The sequence below is a fragment of the Phocoena phocoena genome, chromosome 4 (assembly GCF_963924675.1).
Source record: "Phocoena phocoena chromosome 4, mPhoPho1.1, whole genome shotgun sequence".
NCBI lineage: Eukaryota > Metazoa > Chordata > Mammalia > Artiodactyla > Phocoenidae > Phocoena > Phocoena phocoena.
Window position 1 is genome coordinate 62,042,773 of NC_089222.1, and position 19,528 is coordinate 62,062,300.

The following is a 19,528-nucleotide window of genomic DNA, read 5'->3' on the forward strand; positions in this document are numbered from 1 at the left end:
CAGGGTTACTCATTCTTCTGTAATAATGAGAGAAATGTTAGGTGTCTCCTTGACTCCGCTTTCCCTGCAGTGACTGCATTCTGCAGTTGGACTAGCCTCAGTCACAGCTTTCATTATGATGTTCCTTTGCTCCAGACCTCAAAGGCTCCTTACTGCCCCAGCATCAAATCTAATCTCTTCTACCTGGTCTTCAAGGCCTTATCTAATCTTCTTTTCCTCCTTCATTCCCTGTAGCTTTATTTTCCCACTATTACCCATTACAGATCTCATTCATGAGATCTTACCTTGCATAAATTGGTTTCCCTTGCTAGGAACACTGTTTCTCCTGAAACTGTTGAAATCTTGGATTTACAACCCTACCCTTGCTCCTCCATTAAGCATCTCCTCCCCTCCCTCTAAAATATATATTTAATCAAATATTTTATTGTGCTACCTAGGAATCATTTCATGTGTTTTTTCCTAGTTAAAATATAAGTTATGAAGGGTAGGGACTATGCACAATGCTATCACATAGTGCTTAGAATCATTATTTTTCCCAAATATAATAAAGTAATGTTATTCTGGCAAGCCATCCAAAAATGAAAAGAGATTAATTATTCAGGACCCTTAATGGACACTATGTGGTGTAACATTTTACCTGCACTACTTAAAAGCTTATAATTTATTCAACAAAATCTGAATGCTTACTATGTGCCAAGCATATTGTACCTATCAACTCTAGCCCAACAAATCTGTATTAGTTATACATAAAAACTCAAATCTGGGCTTCCCTGGTGGCGCAGTGGTTGAGAGTCTGCCTGCCGATGCAGGGGACACGGGTTCGTGCCCCGGCCCGGGGGGATCCCACGTGCCGCGGAGCGGCTGGGCCCGTGAGCTATGGCCGCTGAGCCTGCGCGCCCGGAGTCTGTGCTCTGCAACGGGAGAGGCCACAGCAGTGAGAGGCCCGCGTACCGCAAAAAAAAAAAAAAAAAAAAAAAAAAAAAAAAACTCAAATCTATAAATTCAGAAATGAATAAGGGAATATAGATTAAACTGTTGCAGCAAAGATGGTGATCTTATAGTATTTATTCAAAGCTGGCGGTAGAACTAAAACAGTAGTCTATATAGATTCTCCTGTCTCCTTAATCCACTGGCTAATTTTGCCTTTTCTCAAAGTTCTTTTGCAAGAATCTTAGATATTTTTGTTTCATTAAATGCTGTAACTTCTCCCATTTGCATTTCACATTAGAAGTATGATTTAATCATTTCCTATAAATTAATACAATAATTCATCAACTAACATAAAGGATTCATTATAAGAATTATAAAATTACAATTATAGAAGTAAGTATGGTTGTAGTAATAGAAAAGTCCCCAATGATATACTGTCACTTAAGGAAAACAACAGAATACATTGCCAGGTGGTGCTTTTCAGACATAACCCAAGTAAATACAGTTTCAGATATGCTGAATTGGGCCATTTACTGTAACTCAAAGGTATATTCAACCAGTAAGAGCCCACATGTTTCCTTGTGTACACCTTAAAGTGAAAGACTAGGAAGTAATCTAATTAAACTAATACTGGCTTTAATCAAGGGGAAAATTCCTAAAGATGTTTGTTCATTCATTCTACAGGCATTTTTTTGGAGGTCTGCTAAGAGCTAAACATGATAGACCCTTGGGATAAAAGCAGCTCATAAATGAATAAGTCAAATGGTGTGGGTAAAACAATGTGACAAAGGCTAGAATAGAAGTAATGATGGGGATTCTGAGTACAAGGAAAATTTTTTAAAAAATGAATTTCCTCTCATGCTTTTGGTCTTAACTGCCATAATTTAGGCTTTCTGATCTGCAGAGCCTTCACATGCATGCAAACACCTTGCTGTAGGCCAAAAATAGCATTACATTTGTATAAACTGTGTTTATGGGGAACCTATATCCTTTAAATGCTTTAAAACCAATAATTCAATCAATATTAGCAATAGTTTTTCATTTACTATTTTCTTGATAATACACTGTTTTTAAAAATTGAGTATCTTGGGAAGCCTAGTTTATGAGATGCCATTTTCAGCTCTTGCTTGTTGCTTTTATGAGATTCATGAGTTTTGTTCTCCGGTACACAATGAAGGTTAGTATAAAGAATAAATATGTGATTTTATCTAGGAAAGGTAAGTGATGAGATTTAAAACAGAGCATACCCTACCCTCCTCCCCCATTACCCCCACCCCTCTAAAGGGTTAAAATGACTTCTACAAAGAGATGTGCAATCTTACCTGCTGGGGGAGAGATTTTTGGAACTGTCAAGCTGCTCTGGCTCAGGGTTCTCCCCATCATGACTGCTTTCAAGTATTTCTTCATTCTGAAGTGAAAGAAATTTTGGTAAGATCATCTATTTGTTTGGGGAAGGAGGGCTCTTACCTATATTTTTCTATTCCTAAATGTCTTTGTTTTGTTGTTGTTTTTAATTTTCTAGATAAGTAACATATTCAGTTTCTCATCTTTCTCTTTCTTTCCTGGGTTATCCCCAACCACTCTGTGGATCTTTTACAGTTTCCCCTTGAGGCTTCCTTCAGGAACATCAAAAACTCATTCACAAAAGCAGGTATCCTTTTTCCTTAAATGAAGGGACTATTAACATTGTATTCTTCCCCCTTCCCTGCTGATTCACAAAAATGATTCAGAGTTTGCTACAAGGGACAGCAAAGGGATCATTTGATTCAATGTTTTTTGTTTTTTGGGGTTTTTTTTTTTCTGGGTAAGAAATCAATGTCTGGAGAAGTTGTGGCCTGCCCAAGCCCAGAGACAGAGCTAGACAGAGAGGAGATAAGTCCAGGGTCCACTTTCCCAGGCTGGTAATCACAAGTCCGTTGAATCACACTGCCTTCTTAGGCCAGTGCACAGTGGTCACCAGTGCTGGCTTAAAGCCCTGCTCCACTGTGTGCCACCGCTGAGACCTTGGGTGTGTGTGTGTGTGGGAAATCCGGGAGGGGCCAAAAGGAGGGAGGAGACGCCAGCCCTACTCTGTCCTGCCAACCTCCCAGAAACCCTCATGCTGGGACCCATCTTGGCTGAGAGACGCATGTGCCACCAGGAAAGACCCTGAGTCAGACGAAATATGGGCCAAGCAAGATGACTGGCCAGAGACAACCTGGAAAGCTAACCCCATTACCATAAAACCTAAGACTGCAAGCCATGTGGCACAGCAGTTCTCCTGGGTTCCCTTACCCTAGTGCTCTCCGCCCGCCCGGGTGCCCTTTCCCAATAAAGTCTTTTTTTAAACATCTTTATTGGAGTATAATTGCTTTACAATGGTGTGTTAGTTTCTGCTGTATAACAAAGTGAATCAGCTATACATATACATATATCCCCATATCTCCTCCCTCTTGTGTCTCCCTCCCACCCTCCCCATCCCACCCCTCTAGGTGGTCACAAAGCACCAAGCTGATCTCCCTGTGCTATGCGGCTGCTTCCCACTAGCTATCTATTTTACATTTGGTAGTGTATATATGTCCATACTAATAAAGTCTTTTGCTTTGTCAGTTAAGTGTGTCTCCTTGGACAATTCATTTCCGAGTGTTAGACAACAGCCCACTCTCGGGCCCTGGAAGGGGACCCCCTTCTGTAACAGCATTATCTGCCGCATAGGGTTGCAGATCTTTTTCAGAACACTGGGCGGACTTCCCTGGAAGTCCAGTGGTTAAGACTCTGTGCTTCCAATGCAGGGGGCGCGGGTTCGATCCCTGGTCAGGGAACTAAGATCCAACATGCCAGACAATGTGGCAAAAAATTTAAAAAAAAAAAAAGCATAACACTAAGCATTTAATTCTCAAAAAGAGACAAGACTCCTACTCAATTTACTTTCAAGAAAATATCATTTTAACCGGGAAGTGAATTTGTATATCATATTGATAGCAACGGGAGTATTATAAGGGTATTAACCAATAATGAACAAGTAGATAATTAGCCAGCATTTGAATTCTTCCTGCCTGCTAGGTTCTGTTTAAATGAGTTATTTTACATTCTCACAAAAGGGAGTATAGATTTAGAAAGGGCCCTCTTGCAAAAGTATTATTAAGGGAAATTTAATGAATAAACATAAAGATTCCTTGTAGATTAGAGCTAAAAGTTGGACGATGAGCTTTTCCCAGATTCAGATGAACAGATAGGAAGAACCTTGCAAAACAGGTGAGAGTTACAGGCTGCTGAGTTAGTTGTAGACAATGCAAGAGAGTCCTCTCCCTGGATTAACAGAGAGCAGTCAAGGTAAGGCTGTTTTATTATCCACAATGCAGACCACAGAGACAGCAGTTTAAAAGTGTCCAGTGTATGAAAGAAAACCATGGATTTTCTATCTTTTCATAGATGTCTTCCCAAATCTGGCATCATATTCAGAAAGCCGGCTAACAAATAAAGGAGGATTTGGGATACTAGTTTGTTAATTTAGCTCTAAAATACATGCGCAATCTTACATTCAGGTTCATATTTTTTCTTTTAAAATAGGATATCATTTCAATAAGAATCTAAATTTTTAGTTCCCTCTCTTAACTATATTTGACCAGAGACTAGAATATATTTTTCATTTCAGTCAATATACAGAAATAAATACCAGTCCCTGGATTCAAACCAAACTAGGTATTTTCACTACACTACCAAAGCTCTTTCTTCACATTTTCATGTAATGTTGAACTAATTACTATAGCAGTTAATGTTACACTGCATCCCTTTCTAGTTCCTTCTCTGTGATGTTACTGTGCCAGAAACACTCACTGGACTTTGAGCTCCAGCCTTATTCATCTTTGAATCCACAACATGCAATACCATCAGAAAGAGTAACCACCATTACTAACAAAACTCCCTCTCACTGTGAAACTTGCTTATGCTTGTGAAATGAATTGTGCTCTTTCCAACTCTATTGACCTATTGTTAGTATGGTGGATTGTAGAGTCTCTTATTTCCTGACAACCTAGTATAGTGATGGAAAAATACACTTAAGGTGCAGGTATGGGCTTTATCATTTTATGCAGAATGATAACGTCCCTCTACTTTATAGGCTTTGTCATGCATGAGATGACCTCATGGGCTTGCTGAAATGCTTAGGCATGGACTTGGTCATGTCAACCCATATTCTTGTGGCCACATGTCAGACAGTTGGTGTCAGGGTGGAGGGAGAGTCCTCTGTCAATCAAGTTTGATGCAATACAACACGCATGGTTTTGAGAATGTATGGGAAGGATCCACAGCAGATCTGGGGACTGTTTTAATAAGAGCCGGCAGTTAACTGCACTGTATACCAGTGTTTTGCTAAGGTTTAGATGGATTAGTTCTGGTGCAGTGGCTTTAAAAACTGACCACAACCCACAGGAAAAACGTTTACATAATAATACTTATACACATATACTGTGATTTATAATAAGAAATATATATTTGGTCTTCATGCTGTTTCTGGCACAGAGCTCCTAAAACCCTTTCAATTTCTTGTGATAGAGTGTCTTGATATTTATAACAAACCCCTTTCAACCACACTTGAGTTTATGTTAATGAGGTAACTATTAGGAAGCACCTACAGCCAGCCAGTGTCTCAGAAGCACAGGTGACAACCTGGGTTTGCAAATGGTCTCTGAAGGGGCATGGGAGCAGTCTTATAAGGCTGAGCCCTCAATGTTTGGCATCTGATGCTATCTCCAAGTAGACAGTACAGAATTAATTGTTTGTTGGTGTTGGGGAAAAAATATACAGCAGATGTACGTATAACTGAAAAATGTTTGTGTGATTTTGTGATGGGATACATTCTATTTTTAAATTCTATCCCATTCCCTTCTGTTTATTTTATTTTTTTAAAACGCTGGTGAACCCACCAAACTGAGTTCACTATCACCATTGTGACCTGTAATTTGAAAACCTCTTAAAGAGTGAAAAGAACACAAACTGAGGTGTGACAGGTAAATCTGGGTGGGAATCCCTGGCTTCCGTTTGTTTGTTTGTTTGTTTGTTTTTTGCGGTACGCGGGCCTCTCCTCTCCCGTTGCAGAGCACAGGCTCCGGATGCGCAGGCTCAGCGGCCATGGCTCATGGGCCCAGCCGCTCCGCGCAGCATATGGGATCCTCCCGGACCAAGGCACGAACCCGTGTCCCCTGCATCGGCAGGCGGACTCTCAACCACTGCACCACCAGGGAAGCCCCCTGGCTTACTTTTAAAGAAGTGGCCTTGGGTAGCACCTTAGTTCTCTGTCAGTAAAATAGGGGTATTACATCTACATCAGAAGGTTTTTGTGGTAATTAGAGATAATGTATTAAAATGCTTAGCACAAAGAAAAGAAGAAATGACATTTATGGTTGGCTCTTTAATAGCTACTGTGTGGGGATTAAAATAGGTAATTATGGAAAGCACTCAACATGCTGACCTTCAGTAATTGCTGGATAGTTGCTACTGGACCCCATATTTCTCACTAGCTGGGAGATGTTGGCTGTCGCTTAATCTCCCTGGGCAACCATTTCCTTCTGTGTAAAATGAGGGAGATGTTTCATTTGGCTATGAAACATTTCTCTGCTTATAATATAAAATGCCAACATAAGTGCTATTGCTTCCAATTTTGAGATGAAAGCTCAATTGTAGCCAGAGTACTTTTGGGAAAATTTTAAATTAAGCTCCTGAAAGTTCTAGGAGGAAGAGAGCATATTCAAATAAATGCCTGCTTTTTTCAAATATTGGTCCTTTGATTCAAATAATGGACCGAGAAAACTGACCGCAGACCAACCCACCAATTGCTGCTTTATTTCTTTGTTGGGGTTTCCTTATGAGCCTCAGTGAATTATAGAGTAAGGTGATTTTAAAGCAGAGCACTAAGTTTCTTGTGAAATCATATCCTGTTCCCCTTCAGTCACCCTGACTTGGGGATGCCCCAGGGCACCAAAGAAGGGATTTTCTCAGTCAACTGCTTTAAAAGGGAACCAACCCATAAACTACTCTGTTGGGAGGCCAATCAGGTGGGAGACTCCCTCCTCCTGTACGTTCCTTTCATTCTGAAGAAAAAGGGTGGCAGTGAAGGCGGGCAGGCTGGCAGCTGCTCCAGGCCCAGCGTCACTCCCTGACCCCCACTTTCACCCTAGCCTCTCTCTGGTTTCAAAATGACACCAACCCACATGCAGGTTTTCTAGGATCACCTTTAATGATGACTTCCTGTATCTTCTCAGCAACACAGAATCTGTTTTGTCTCCCCATATTTTGAAGAAAGACATATTTTCAAAATTTGAAAAAAAAACAGGTGAAGTGCCAAACCTGAAGGAATTTTTTTGTAAAAAAAATTTATTTCAATTTGTCTGAAGAATCTTTTTTAAACTTATATTTTAAAAATTATCAAGAGGTAATTTTCAATTGATTATTAACATTTTTTTTCTTCCCCAAAGGAGAGAGAGCAACATTTGAAACAGAATCAAAGTTTTCCCTCAAGTTAGGTGATTTCCCTTTATGATTTTAGGAATGCTTGGAGAGCAATTTCAGCTCCAACTCTTTTAAAGAGATAGTATCTGGTAACTTAAGGTAAAAGTATGATTTATTATATTATCACATTTCTTAAAAAGGAAAGCTGCTAGACCTAATTCTGAGAGAGAAAAGTTAAGGCAGATAAGGAGCTGAACCACCCTCTTCATTTAAAGCATGAAGAGTGATCATTGAAAGAAGCGTTTAAGGTTATTAACTCTTTTCTGGGATTGCAAATTAATTATGAAAACCTGAGAAAGTAAAAGAGGTATGACAAGTAAGAATCACTGAATAATTACAGAATGGCACAGCTTAGAGGAGGAGAGCAGGAAGGAAAGGAAACCTCTCCAAAGGGCAGTCACCTCCAGCTTCAGTCTAGGGTGGCCTTAGAGACACTCTGTTTCCCAGAGTGAAAAACATCAACCTTGGGAAAGAGTAGCCTCCCCTCTCCATTGCTGGTACTGCCGGGAAAGGGGAAACCCCACCCCCCCGATTTTTGAGATTCAGTGGGTTCTGATGTGGAGAATAGGAAGGACTTCTGAAGAACAGGAACCACCTTGAGAATCTATCCTTCAAGTGAATTCCTACCCGGCTGGTCTGTCCTATTTGCTCCCTCTCGTTGGCCTTTTTCCAGCACATCTTTTCGTACACTTCACTGGCATTGCCTGAAGAAGCCACTACCTAAGGATTCCTTTAGATAATAGGGCAGTCAGTCCGTTTTAAAACATGGCAAGTGTTTGCAGGAGGGTTATGGGGCTGTCAGTCACTCAGCCTTGCATTGCTGTGAACTAGCTCATTCAGATTTCTCCCAATTCTAGTCCAGATTAGCTGCATTGGGAGGAGACTTCCAAGAGGGAGGGGAGGGGTGGCGAGGAAAGAGGAAGGTTTTAGGACATTTTATAGACTGAAGCCCTTTGGAGGGCTTGAGGAGACAGGCGTAACTGGTCCTGAAGCTTTGTGGAAAGGGGAAACGACTAGGGAAAGATAAGGAAATGGGTCCCAGATGGAAACTTTACAAAATTTTTCCAGGGTCTCTTTTATCTAAGATCTTGAGTTTCTCAGCTAGACTTGTTAGTAATTAGTTCAGTGTTCTTACTGGTTAAATTGGCTTTTATAGGCTGGACTAATACTCTAAACATTACTTATAGTATTTGTTTATGGGGGAAATGTCTTCTTAAAAAACTGCAAACATTGCAACGTTGTTTTACCAATGATATGCAAGTCTGTATTTCTGTTAAAAATATCAGAAAGTGAGAAACATGTCACAAGATACCTTTCTCCCATTCCCAAACCAAGAAAATGGGGAGGAAATAAGTAACCCAAGGACATTGAAAAGAAGTTGTCCATACATCCTGAATTTTCTCAGACTGTTTGATTTCATGTGATTTTAACTTTAATGCATAAATGTTAACGTAACAATTTTTACATGTCTGTAAATCTAACTTAACTCATAAATAAAATCACAAATTTGAAAAATGCTTTATTAGATTTGCAAAAGTGCCCTAACCTAGTTAATTTCCAAATAACCTCAAGGCCAACTGGTTGACTCTTGCTGGTGTGGGGAGGAGTATAGCCCAGCTAACAGAAAGAGAGTGTGTAGGTTACTGTTATAGATCCACGAGACCACAAATGCTGGACTCAGCCTGCCTAAGTCCTCACTTTCTACTGTTCCCCCGAGTACTCTATACTGGGCAACAAATTCATTCAATGAAGATTCCAAGATGGAAACCTTGAAGGTATTTTCAGTATCTTCTTTTCCCTCCCTATTAAATCTATCCCCTTATTTCTCTGCCTTGATCTATTGCTTCATTCATCAAATTTTCTCTGACAGTCTAGAGCATTCCAGGCACTGGGGAGAACACCTGGACTAATGGGTATGAGCTCTGCCCATCTCCTTTTTTGCCACTGCCATTAGTAGGCTCTCAACATCGAAGTCTCACCTGGACTGGGACAACTGCTGGCAGCTGGTCAGCCTGCCTCTCTTCATCTAATTTACTCTTCATTGCTGTACCAATGTCAAACTGATACACAAATGCCCTTGCTGGCAACAATCCTCAACGAAAGCCTTCAGCAACCTGTCTTTGGTCTACCTTCCCAGCTTTCTTGGACTATTCCCGGAATAGCCTATGCTCCCTTCAGACTTCTGAGGCTTTACATCCTTCCCCATCCAGGAATGCCCTTCTCTATCTTATCCACCTTTCAAAGTTGTATTTATTCTTTAAAATTAAGTTCAGGGACGTCCCTGGCGGTCCAGTGGTAAGGAATCTGCCTTCCAGTGTAGGGGATGTGGGTTCGATCCCTGGTTGGGGAATTAAGATCCCACATGCCACGGGGCAACTAAGCCCGCGTGCCACAAGTACTGAGCTCATGTGCCTCAGTGAGAGAGCCCATGCACCACAACTACAGAGCCCACGTGCCTTGGAGCCCATGTGCCTTGGAGCCCGTGTGACACAACTAGAGAGAAGCCCGTGCGTGGCAATGAAGAGCCCACGTGCCGCGACTAAGACCCAACAAAGCCAAAAAAAATAAAGAAAAATAAATAAAATTTTAAAAAAACTCTTAAAAAAATTAAGTTCAGGGCTTCCCTGGTGGCACAGTGGTTGAGAGTCCGCCTGCCGATGCAGGGGACATGGGTTCGTGCCCCGGTCCGGGAAGATCCCACATGCCACAGAGCAGCTGGGCCCGTGAGCCATGGCCGCTGAGCCTGCGCGTCCAGAGCCTGTGCTCCGCAACGGGAGAGGCCACAACGATGAGAGGCCCGTGTACCAGACAAAAAAAAAAAAAAAAAAAAAATTAAGTTCAAATGCCACCTCCTTTGGAAAAAAACACCCCGACATACTTGCTATGAACTGTTCCCTCTTCTGCCTTCTAACACATTATATTCCTTTTACTAAAGGTAGGTCATTCTGCTTTATATTATAAATTATTGGAAATATGTTGTTTTCCCCATGAAACTTGTAAGTTTCCTGAGTTTAGGCCCCATGTTAGAATTGTTTCCCATATGTGACCCATAGCAATTGCTTTGATATATATTAAATTGAGCTGAATAAGCCACCCAAATTGGATACATCAAATATTTTAGTCATGTCCATTTTTTATTGATGAGAGAGCAAAGCCAACAGTGGTCTTACTGTTATTCTCTCTTTTTTCTCATGTAGTTCCCTCAGTGAAAAATACATTCTCATACAATAATTTAGTCACATCCTCACTCTCCTGCATTTTGGACTCTGTATTAGCCTAAGAGATCCATATCTACCTTAATGATTTCTTCTTTATCCCAATTGCCTATGAATATAGCCTCTAGGCCAATGTGACCAAAAGTGCAGTCCCTTGTACCACCTGCATTCTAGTCACCAAATGCATAAGTTAAAAAGTCATATTCTGGGGCTTCCCTGGTGGCGCAGTGGTTAAGAATCTGCCTGCCAATGCAGAGGACATGGGTTTGAGCCCTGGTCCGGGAAAAGCCCACATGCTGCAGAGCAACGAAGCCTGTGCACCACAACTACTAAGCCTGTGCTCTAGAGCCAGCGAGCCACAACTACTGAAACCTGCGCGCCTAGCTCTGCAATGAGAAGCCGCTGCAAGGAGAAGCCCGCACACCGCAACAAAGAGTAGCCCCGCTCAATGCAACTAGAGAAAGCCTGCGTGCAGCCACGGACACCCACTGCAGCCGAAAATAAATAAATAATTTTTTTTAAAAAAAAAGTCATGTTCCTGGACCCTAATCCAGACCTCCTGAATCAGTGTTTCTGTGGGTGGAGCCTGAAAATCTGCATTATGAATAAGCTTCTCAGGGTTGTAGTACACAGGAAACCTTGAGAATCTTCATTCTAGATATTGTTCAGAGAGCTTGGCTGAGGAGATCAAGATTTGGTGGATTCTTTGAATCTCGAAGAATGACCAGACTTTAAACATCACAGAAAGTGAACAGTGAAATGTGCTTAGGGTTCACATAGTTCTCTTGGTGAGAAACAGAAAAGTAAATGAAAGATTTTGGGATTCAGAAGAGTGAGAAAGCAAAAAACTAAATTTGGCCCTGAGCTCTTATCATTTGGCAAAAAGATACATATTCGAGAATAGGAGAAGCTATTTAATTTAAGACCTGAATCCAACCTTCCTTCAGCTTCTTCTCATCTTTTACACAAAACATTCTATTTGTAAACACAGGATTAACTGGGAAACTAACATTACTAAGAATCTTCTGTATGTCAGGCATCATGCTAGGTGCTTTCCATATATTTCTTATTTAATCAGCCACCTGTGAGGTTACTTTATTTAACTCCATTTTGCAGAAGAGGAAATTTAGGGGATGAAAGGCTAAGTAAACTGCTAGTTAGGTAGATTAAGTAAGTAATCCGGTAGACAGGTTAAATTAGATAGATTAGGAAACTGCTAGATTAAGTAAACTGCTAATTTCAGATTCCAGTTCGATCATTTACTAGTTGTGTTAGACTTGGGGAAACTCACTTAGCTCCTCAGAGCCTCAACAGCATCACAGATAAAACAAAGGAGACATCACCTTCCTCACAAGTTATTGAGGACTTGAGATGAAATCAGGTACACACAGCACCCAGCACAACGTCTAGCCCTCAGTCAGTGTTAGCAACCCTTCCCTCGCCTCTCTGTTCTCTTCCTGCCTTGACTTTTTTTGTTTTAAAAAATTTTTTATGAAGGAGCCTGTTTGCTCAGAAGCATGAAAAGATCTTGCTATTTTAAACGACTTTAATAGGTACCCAGGAACACTGTTCGTTGGTGTTCACAGCCAGTAGCTCTTCCTTTTTCCTGAGGGTTGACATGCAGGAAAAAGAAATCCTCATCAGCCTTTGGCTTCTTTCCACCTCTAAAGAGGCCATGACGTGAGCAGCCCAGGGAAAGCAGCCCTGGTGAGTCATGCTTTCAGCTTCCAACTGGTGATGGGAAGGGCAGAAAGTAGCCACATCACTACTGCTAGGAGCCACAGGGAAGGACTCCACCATGGCTTTCCCAGACAGTGTCAGTGAGCCAAGCGCAGCCCTCACAGCTGCCAGATGGCCCCGAGAATCTCAGCCGCCTCCTCAAGTTGAGCTTGTCAAGTTCCTGTGAACTGGCACACCAAGGATTCTCCTGCCAGAGAAGAGGGAACGCCTTTTTTGGGAATGAGTTCTCTGCTGATGATAAGACCTTATCATGATTTTAGTTGCAGTAGTGAGTATCGGTGACTCCAGCAGCAATCATGAATGGTTTGGATTTATAGCTTTTTTTTTCCCCCCTGTGAGCATTTACTCTTGAGGGCAAGGAGGGGCATTTATCACAATGTTATGATTCACTCTCCTAGACTGGTTATGCCTTCATTTCATCTTTCAGTTCCAGGCCTAAGGCCAAAAAGGTGTCAGAATGGTCACCGAGAGTCAGATGCCATGTTCTACTTATCCTGGTCATCTGTCTTGGACAGTGGCCATAAAACACAAGCAGCAGTGATTGTTCTTGATGGTAATCAACCTCCTTGTCCCTCTTTTGAACCGTGCAGAGCTGAATCTAAACCTTCTTTTCTAACCTACTTGTTTTCTTACTAGTTTTCTTACAAATTTTGGAATAATGATTTCCCTGGTTATACCACCCACCTTGGAAAACACTAATTGCATTTACTGACCCTAAACTGATTTCTAAGTCCAGGACTTGGGGATTTGGTGCACAAATCCCCTTTCTTCCTATTCATATTTTTCACGACTGTGGATTCTGCTCACTCTTCTCATAGCCCTGGGCTTTAGAAGCAGCAGTCTGACCAGCCACTGTTTTCCCAAATGAGGAAGTTTGGCAGCCTTTGTTCCTACCCTGCTTCCTTTTCTCCCTTGACTGTTAATATATATGTTCTTGGGGGAAAAGCCCTTCATTAAATACCCAAACAAGGCAACAGTGAGGGAAAAAGCAACACAAGCACAGAAGGATGATGGTAGCATGTACTCGTGCCTGCTTAGCAGTACCTATGCTGTTGGTGATCTGCCTAAACACAGGGGGAGAGAGCATCTTAGCAGGATGGGCTTGGAGCCTGAATTAAACAAACAGCACAGCAGAAGGAAGAAACCAGAAATCTGGTGGTCAGGGCTTTTTGAATTCTACTCAGCATTTTCCAACCCTGTTGGCCTCTGATTCTATCTCCACCCCTGCTCCTGCAGTGTCTATTTTTACAAGTATGTAACACAGGAGTAAATAATGAATGTAGCTTATGGAAACTTTTGGCCTTAAATACTTCTGAGGTCTTCCCTGAGGAAAGGTGCTTTATGTTTATTGACAATATTTCCTTTTTTTCTTTTACAACAAATAAAACAATAGCACTCATTGTATTGTTTACAATTATTGAAATAATTTACTCTAATTTTAATTCTTATATATGAGAACCTTAACATACTTACAACTCCCACGACATCTTTATGAAGTGTGCAGGTCATAAATATGTTGTCTAAAGATGGGCAAAGTAAGTCACAGAGATATGAAGTGAGTTCCAATCACATTGTGAGTCAATGCAATGGCATATGCGTTCAGGTGCCAAATCTGGGCTCTGGTGCACTTGACACAGCCCTCACCTTCAGAGATGACATTCTTTGAAGACCAGCATACAGAAAATGGTTGAGTGATGCTCAGTTTTGAAGGTGAATGAAATCCTTTTTATATTACTTAATGATTTCACAGACTTCATGAATGTCAAGTCAGGTGAATTTTAGTTACATTTGCCCATTTCAAAAAAATAACTGATCAAGACTGGATGATACTATGAACAACTATATGCCAACTGGACAACCTGGAAGAAATGGACAAGTTCCTAGAAACATACAGCCCACCAAAACTGAGTCAAGAAGAAATAGATAATTTGAACAGACTGATCACTAAAAGTGAGATAGAATCTGTAATAAAAAACAAAATAAAACAAAACAAAAACCTCCCTGCAAACAAAAGTTCAGGACCAGATGGCTTCACTGGGGAATTCTACCAAACATACAAAGAAGAACTAATACTGATCCTTCTCAAACTTTTCCAAAAGGCTGAAGAGGAGGGAACACTCCCAAAGTTATTCTATGAAGCCACTATTACCCTAATACCAAAACCAGACAAAAACACTACCAAAAAAAAAAAATTACAAGACTGTATGAAATTGCAGACTGTTTCCTAACTCTGGAAGACATGGTGATGCAATAACTCCAACCATGAGGGATTCCAAAACAGCAATGACAGTGTCCTTATCTGCCCAGAATACAGAAGGATGACTGAACAAACTGACAGAAGAATGCAGCTTTCTCTCTCTAAGAAAAGTCTGCTGGGAACTAGTTCCCACATTGTTTCTGCCTCCAGGAAGAAAAGCCTAAGACTTTCTTTCTGCCTGACTCCTTAATGGTCAGTGGAGTCTCCGTGGGAGGCCTAGATTTGGACATATTGGGAATTGATGATGGATATGAACTATTGCTGAAGTCCATTTGAGCCCATGGTCTACTGGCTTCTGTTTCAGAACCATTCAGTCAGCCAGATATTTAAGTTTTTTTTTTTTTTTTTTTTTTTCAGTACGCGGGCCTCTCACTGCTGTGGCCTCTCCCGTTGCGGAGCACAGGCTCTGGATGCACAGGGTCAGCGGCCATGGCTCACGGGCCCAGCCCCTCCGCAGCATCCTCCCGGACCGGGGCACGAACCCGTGACCCCTGCATCGGCAGGCAGACTCTCAACCACTGTGCCACCAGGGAAGCCCCAGATATTTAATTTTTTAGTGAGGCAGAGGGAAGGGACCCCTTCTGGGGTGGCTGTGCAGCAACATATATTCACAATTCATTTTGCTTGGGTTTTTAAATATAATGTTACTTTACGATTATATAGTGCTTGGCCATTTTCAAATTTTCTCTTAATGCTCAAAACAGTTTCAGGAGGTAGCTATTGTTATTCCTATTTTTACAGATGAGAAACTGAGGTTTAGAGAGTTTATGTCACTTAAGTCTAGGTCTGCCAGATTCCAAAGCTTATGTGCTTTTTTTTTCACTTTTATTTTGAAATAATTACATAGATTCACATGAGTTTGCAAAGAAATGTACAGGGAAGTCCCATGTACTCTTCCCCCAACTCCTTCAACGTTAACATCTCACACAACTAGAGTATAGTATCAAAAGCGTGAAAATGATTTTGGCACAATCCACAATGCTTATTCAGAGTTCACCAGCTATATATGCGTGCGTGTGTGTGTGTGTGTGTGTGTGTGTGTGTGTGTGTGTAGCTGTATGTAATTTTGTCATTTTTTTTGATAAATTTATTTATTTTTGGCTGCGTTCGGTCTTTGTTGCTGCACAAAGGCTTTCTCTAGTTGCAGCGAGTGGGGGCTACTCTTCGTTGTCGTGTGTGGGCTTCTCATTGTGGTGGCTTCTCTTGTTGCAGAGCACAGGGTCTAGGTGCATGGGCTTCAGTAGTTATGGCATGTGGGCTTCAGTAGTTGTGGCTTGTGGGCTCTAGAGCACAGGCTCAGTAGTTGTGGCGCATGGGCTTAGCTGCTCCACGGCATGTGGGATCTTCCCGGACCAGGGCTCGAACCCGTGTCCCGTGCATTGGCAGGTGGATTCTTAACCACTGCGCCACCAGGGAAGCCCTGTCGTGTTCTTTTTATATATAAACCATACACTGTTCTACCAATTTTAAATATGAAGTCAGATTATAGGAATGAATAAAATGACTTTTCCTTCAATAAAACAATATCTACCAACAATTATGTACATTATGACCAAAGAGCTTTTGGTTTCTATTTGCAATTAAGAAGAAAGGAAAGGATGAAATTCTACAAACCTCATCTCTTGGGAGCACTAGTCTGTGCTACGTGCCTTTATGGGCACATCTTCTGGAGGTGATGGTAGGTATGAAATAGGGAAACACAATTTATTGGTTTATTGATAATTATGGCAGCAATCTTATATCATGTCAGAAATTTCTATCAGTAAAGGAAAGGTGATCATACCTTGACTTCAAATTTAGTCTCATCATCTTTCTTTTCCACAGAGTTTAAATCCGTCTCCACATAACGTTCCTCAGATGTTTTCTGATGAGGAGCTAGAGAGACAAAGAAAACCTGCCATTAATTTGGCTTATAAATAACTCAGAGCACTTAGCCTAACTTGGACCATGTTGATACAGTTGATTAACAAAGCTTCATTGAGCTGCTACAGTGATTTCCAAGTTAGTAGATGAAATTGGAGGTGAAGGAGAGATGCAGAAAAGAAAGAGTCCTTGATCCCAGGCATTTGATTCAAAGAGAAAAAAGTCACACTCAACACCACAGGAAACATCAAACCACAACAAATCAGTAAATGTAATGTGGTAAAAATGATAGTTTCCATCATTCCCAATTTTAAGGCCTAGCTAAAAAGTCACTTTCTTCATGAAATCTTCCTTAACTATTCCAGACTTCTTGGATTCTTTTAATGCCCTGATATTTAGCATTAAGTCATCTGCGATGTATAATATTGTACTTGATGTTCTTGGATTAGAAGATTCAATTCTAGGCACCACATTCTATTGAGTGTATTTTTTCCATTATACAGGTAATTAATTTGTGATTATTACAGAAAATTTGAAAAATACTAAACTCTTACCATTTAAACACACTGTGATTATATAAGGGAATGTCCATGTCTGCCCTAGGCAGAAATCGTTGCTAATCTGATGATCTAACAGTTGCATTCCCAAACCGATGCAAACGTATTTTTGGTGGACAGGATGACTGTGTGAAGAATCAGCTGAGTCTAGAGGGAAACGGGCAGCCTTGCTCTCTCCTCTCAATCATTCTCCCTCCCTCCTCTCCTTCCCACAGGGCTCTCAGACACCTGAGAGATACCCTTCTTCAAGCTCCATGGCCATTTGGTAGTAAGATTGGGATTTGGGTAGGAGAAGCCCTGGTTATGCTTGAAGTTTCTAACCCAGCTTTACCAGAGGGCTGCACTGGGGGCGATGGCTACAAGGCTAATAAGTAAGTGGTAACTTGAATTCTTGTCACCATCACCACCCTTGTATATACAGTTTCTTTGGGAAACTCATGGGATACTTGTGATTAATCCAGGACAGGATACGAGCATTTCTGGGTCCTATGGCCAAAATGTCATCCAGCTAATGCCACCAATAGCACCCTGATGCTTATCTGTGGTAGACTTGTTGGAGGCTGACTGTCTTGCCTCCAGAGGCCCCTCCCAAGCCTCAAGTTCTGTGAGACAACTGGAAGCAGCTTGGGCTTTCTGTGGGTTTCCCATACATGTTATGTTGAAATCTGTAGTGAAGCACTGTTTGCTGCCCCAGGTTATGCGACCACTGAAGCTATTTTATAACAATGGACAATCCATTGGGCTCCTCATTCTCTACAGGATCTCTGTAACCTGAGTAATTCCAGGCATAACAATGGGAAGCTGGAAATGCATACACTAATTGGCAACGCCCATGACTGAGAAGCACCTTCCCTTAACGCTAAGTACACCGATGAAGTTAAAGGCAGGGACGCGGGAGCCATGCTGCCAACGCTCAAGTTTTGCTCTTCCACACATGAAGCATACGTTCTCAAAGAGCCTTAGCCTCTTCATCTGTATATGGGGAATAATGAGAAAGCCTACAGTATGGGGTTGTTCTGAGGCCTTAATGAGCTAGTATGCACAGTGTTTAGATCGTGGTAAGCACGCAGTATATTTTAGCTATTATTATAGCCACAAAAGAATTTTTTCATGTTCCTTACGTACTTCAGAGAGGTTGAATGTTGTACGCAAGACACCTGGCTACCAAGAGTCAGAGCTGAGATTCCAGCTCCCGTCTCTAAGCAGCTCTGACCATGTTCCTTACACTGTGAAATATAATAGTCTATCTTGGCACAGACTCAGTTGCTAAAAATCAGACAAATGTATTTGAAAATCCTGTTAGCGATCAGCTAGAATCCACACTTGGTGGTTAATCTCCAAAACAAAAGTGCAGGATTGTTATACAAAATGAGCTAGTTGCCTGACCAAGGTCAACGATACCTGTTCAGACATGTCAAAGATCTGTGGACCCTAGGAGGGTCATTACCTACTATGAAATCTTGTGTGGAAAAAGCTGAGAAACAATCTATCATTCCTGCTTTGTTTACTTGTAACAAACGTATGTCCTTTATATAGGTATACATACAGCTGATTCACTTCATTGTACAGCAGAAACTAATACAACATCGTAAAGCAATTTTACTCAAATTAAAAAAATAATAATAATGGGGGAAGCAAAAGTCATCGAAAAGAGCATAATTTAGTTTTGGGAAAGAGCACTAGATGGGAGGTCAGGAGAACCAAGCCCTGTTTCCAAACATCCAAGAAGGATGTCTCTCTGTGTGTGAGTGTGTGTTTCTGTGGTATGTGTGCATAAGTGTGTCTGTGCATGTGTATGCATGTGTGTGGAAAAATTCAGGAAAGAAATTCACTGAACTGTTATCAACTTTTTAATTCTAAAAAGTTTAATATGTTGTAGGAGACAGGGGACTGTAAGCTGTACTAAATGGGGAGTTACCAAAAGACCCCAAAATTTTCAGATAAATAAAAACTGAAAGAATTTGTTGCAGACCTGCAAAACAAGAAATGCCAAAGGGAGGTTTTCAGCCTGAAGAGACAAGACACATGATGGTAATTCAACAAGGAATAAAGAACACCAGAAATGGTGAACAGGATGGTAAAGATAAAATTATATATATATAAAATTATAAATATAAAATTATATACACAATTTTTTTCATTTTTTCTTCCTTTCTCCCAATTTCTCTAAAAGATATATGACTGTTTAGAGCAAAAATTATAACACAATATTGGGGTATGTAACATATGTAGATGTAATATTTAGGATAATAGCACAGAGGATGATTAAAGGGCACATGGAACTATACTTTTGCAAATTTCCTGTATTTACATAAAGTGCTACAATATTAACTCAAAGTAGATTGTGAGAAATTAAGGATGCACATGGTAAGCCCTAAAAGAAACACCTGGGGAAAAAACAATGCAAAAGTTATGTATGTATGTTAAAAAGCCAGTAGAGGAATTAAAATGGAATACTAAAAAACTGGCTAACCCAAAAG

General features: G+C 40.9%; 1 protein-coding gene across 1 annotated transcript in view; it reads right to left on the reverse strand.

Annotated features, from left to right (window-relative positions):
- The window catches only part of MCF2L2 (MCF.2 cell line derived transforming sequence-like 2), a 189,599-nt gene that overhangs the window by 78,359 nt on the left and 91,712 nt on the right, over positions 1–19,528 (reverse strand). The window contains exons 13-14 of the mRNA XM_065875824.1: positions 16,412–16,492; positions 2,253–2,338 (exon numbers count right to left, since the gene is read on the reverse strand). Coding sequence (XP_065731896.1) covers positions 2,253–2,338; positions 16,412–16,492 — 167 coding nt within the window. The remainder of the gene's footprint in view (positions 1–2,252; positions 2,339–16,411; positions 16,493–19,528) is intronic.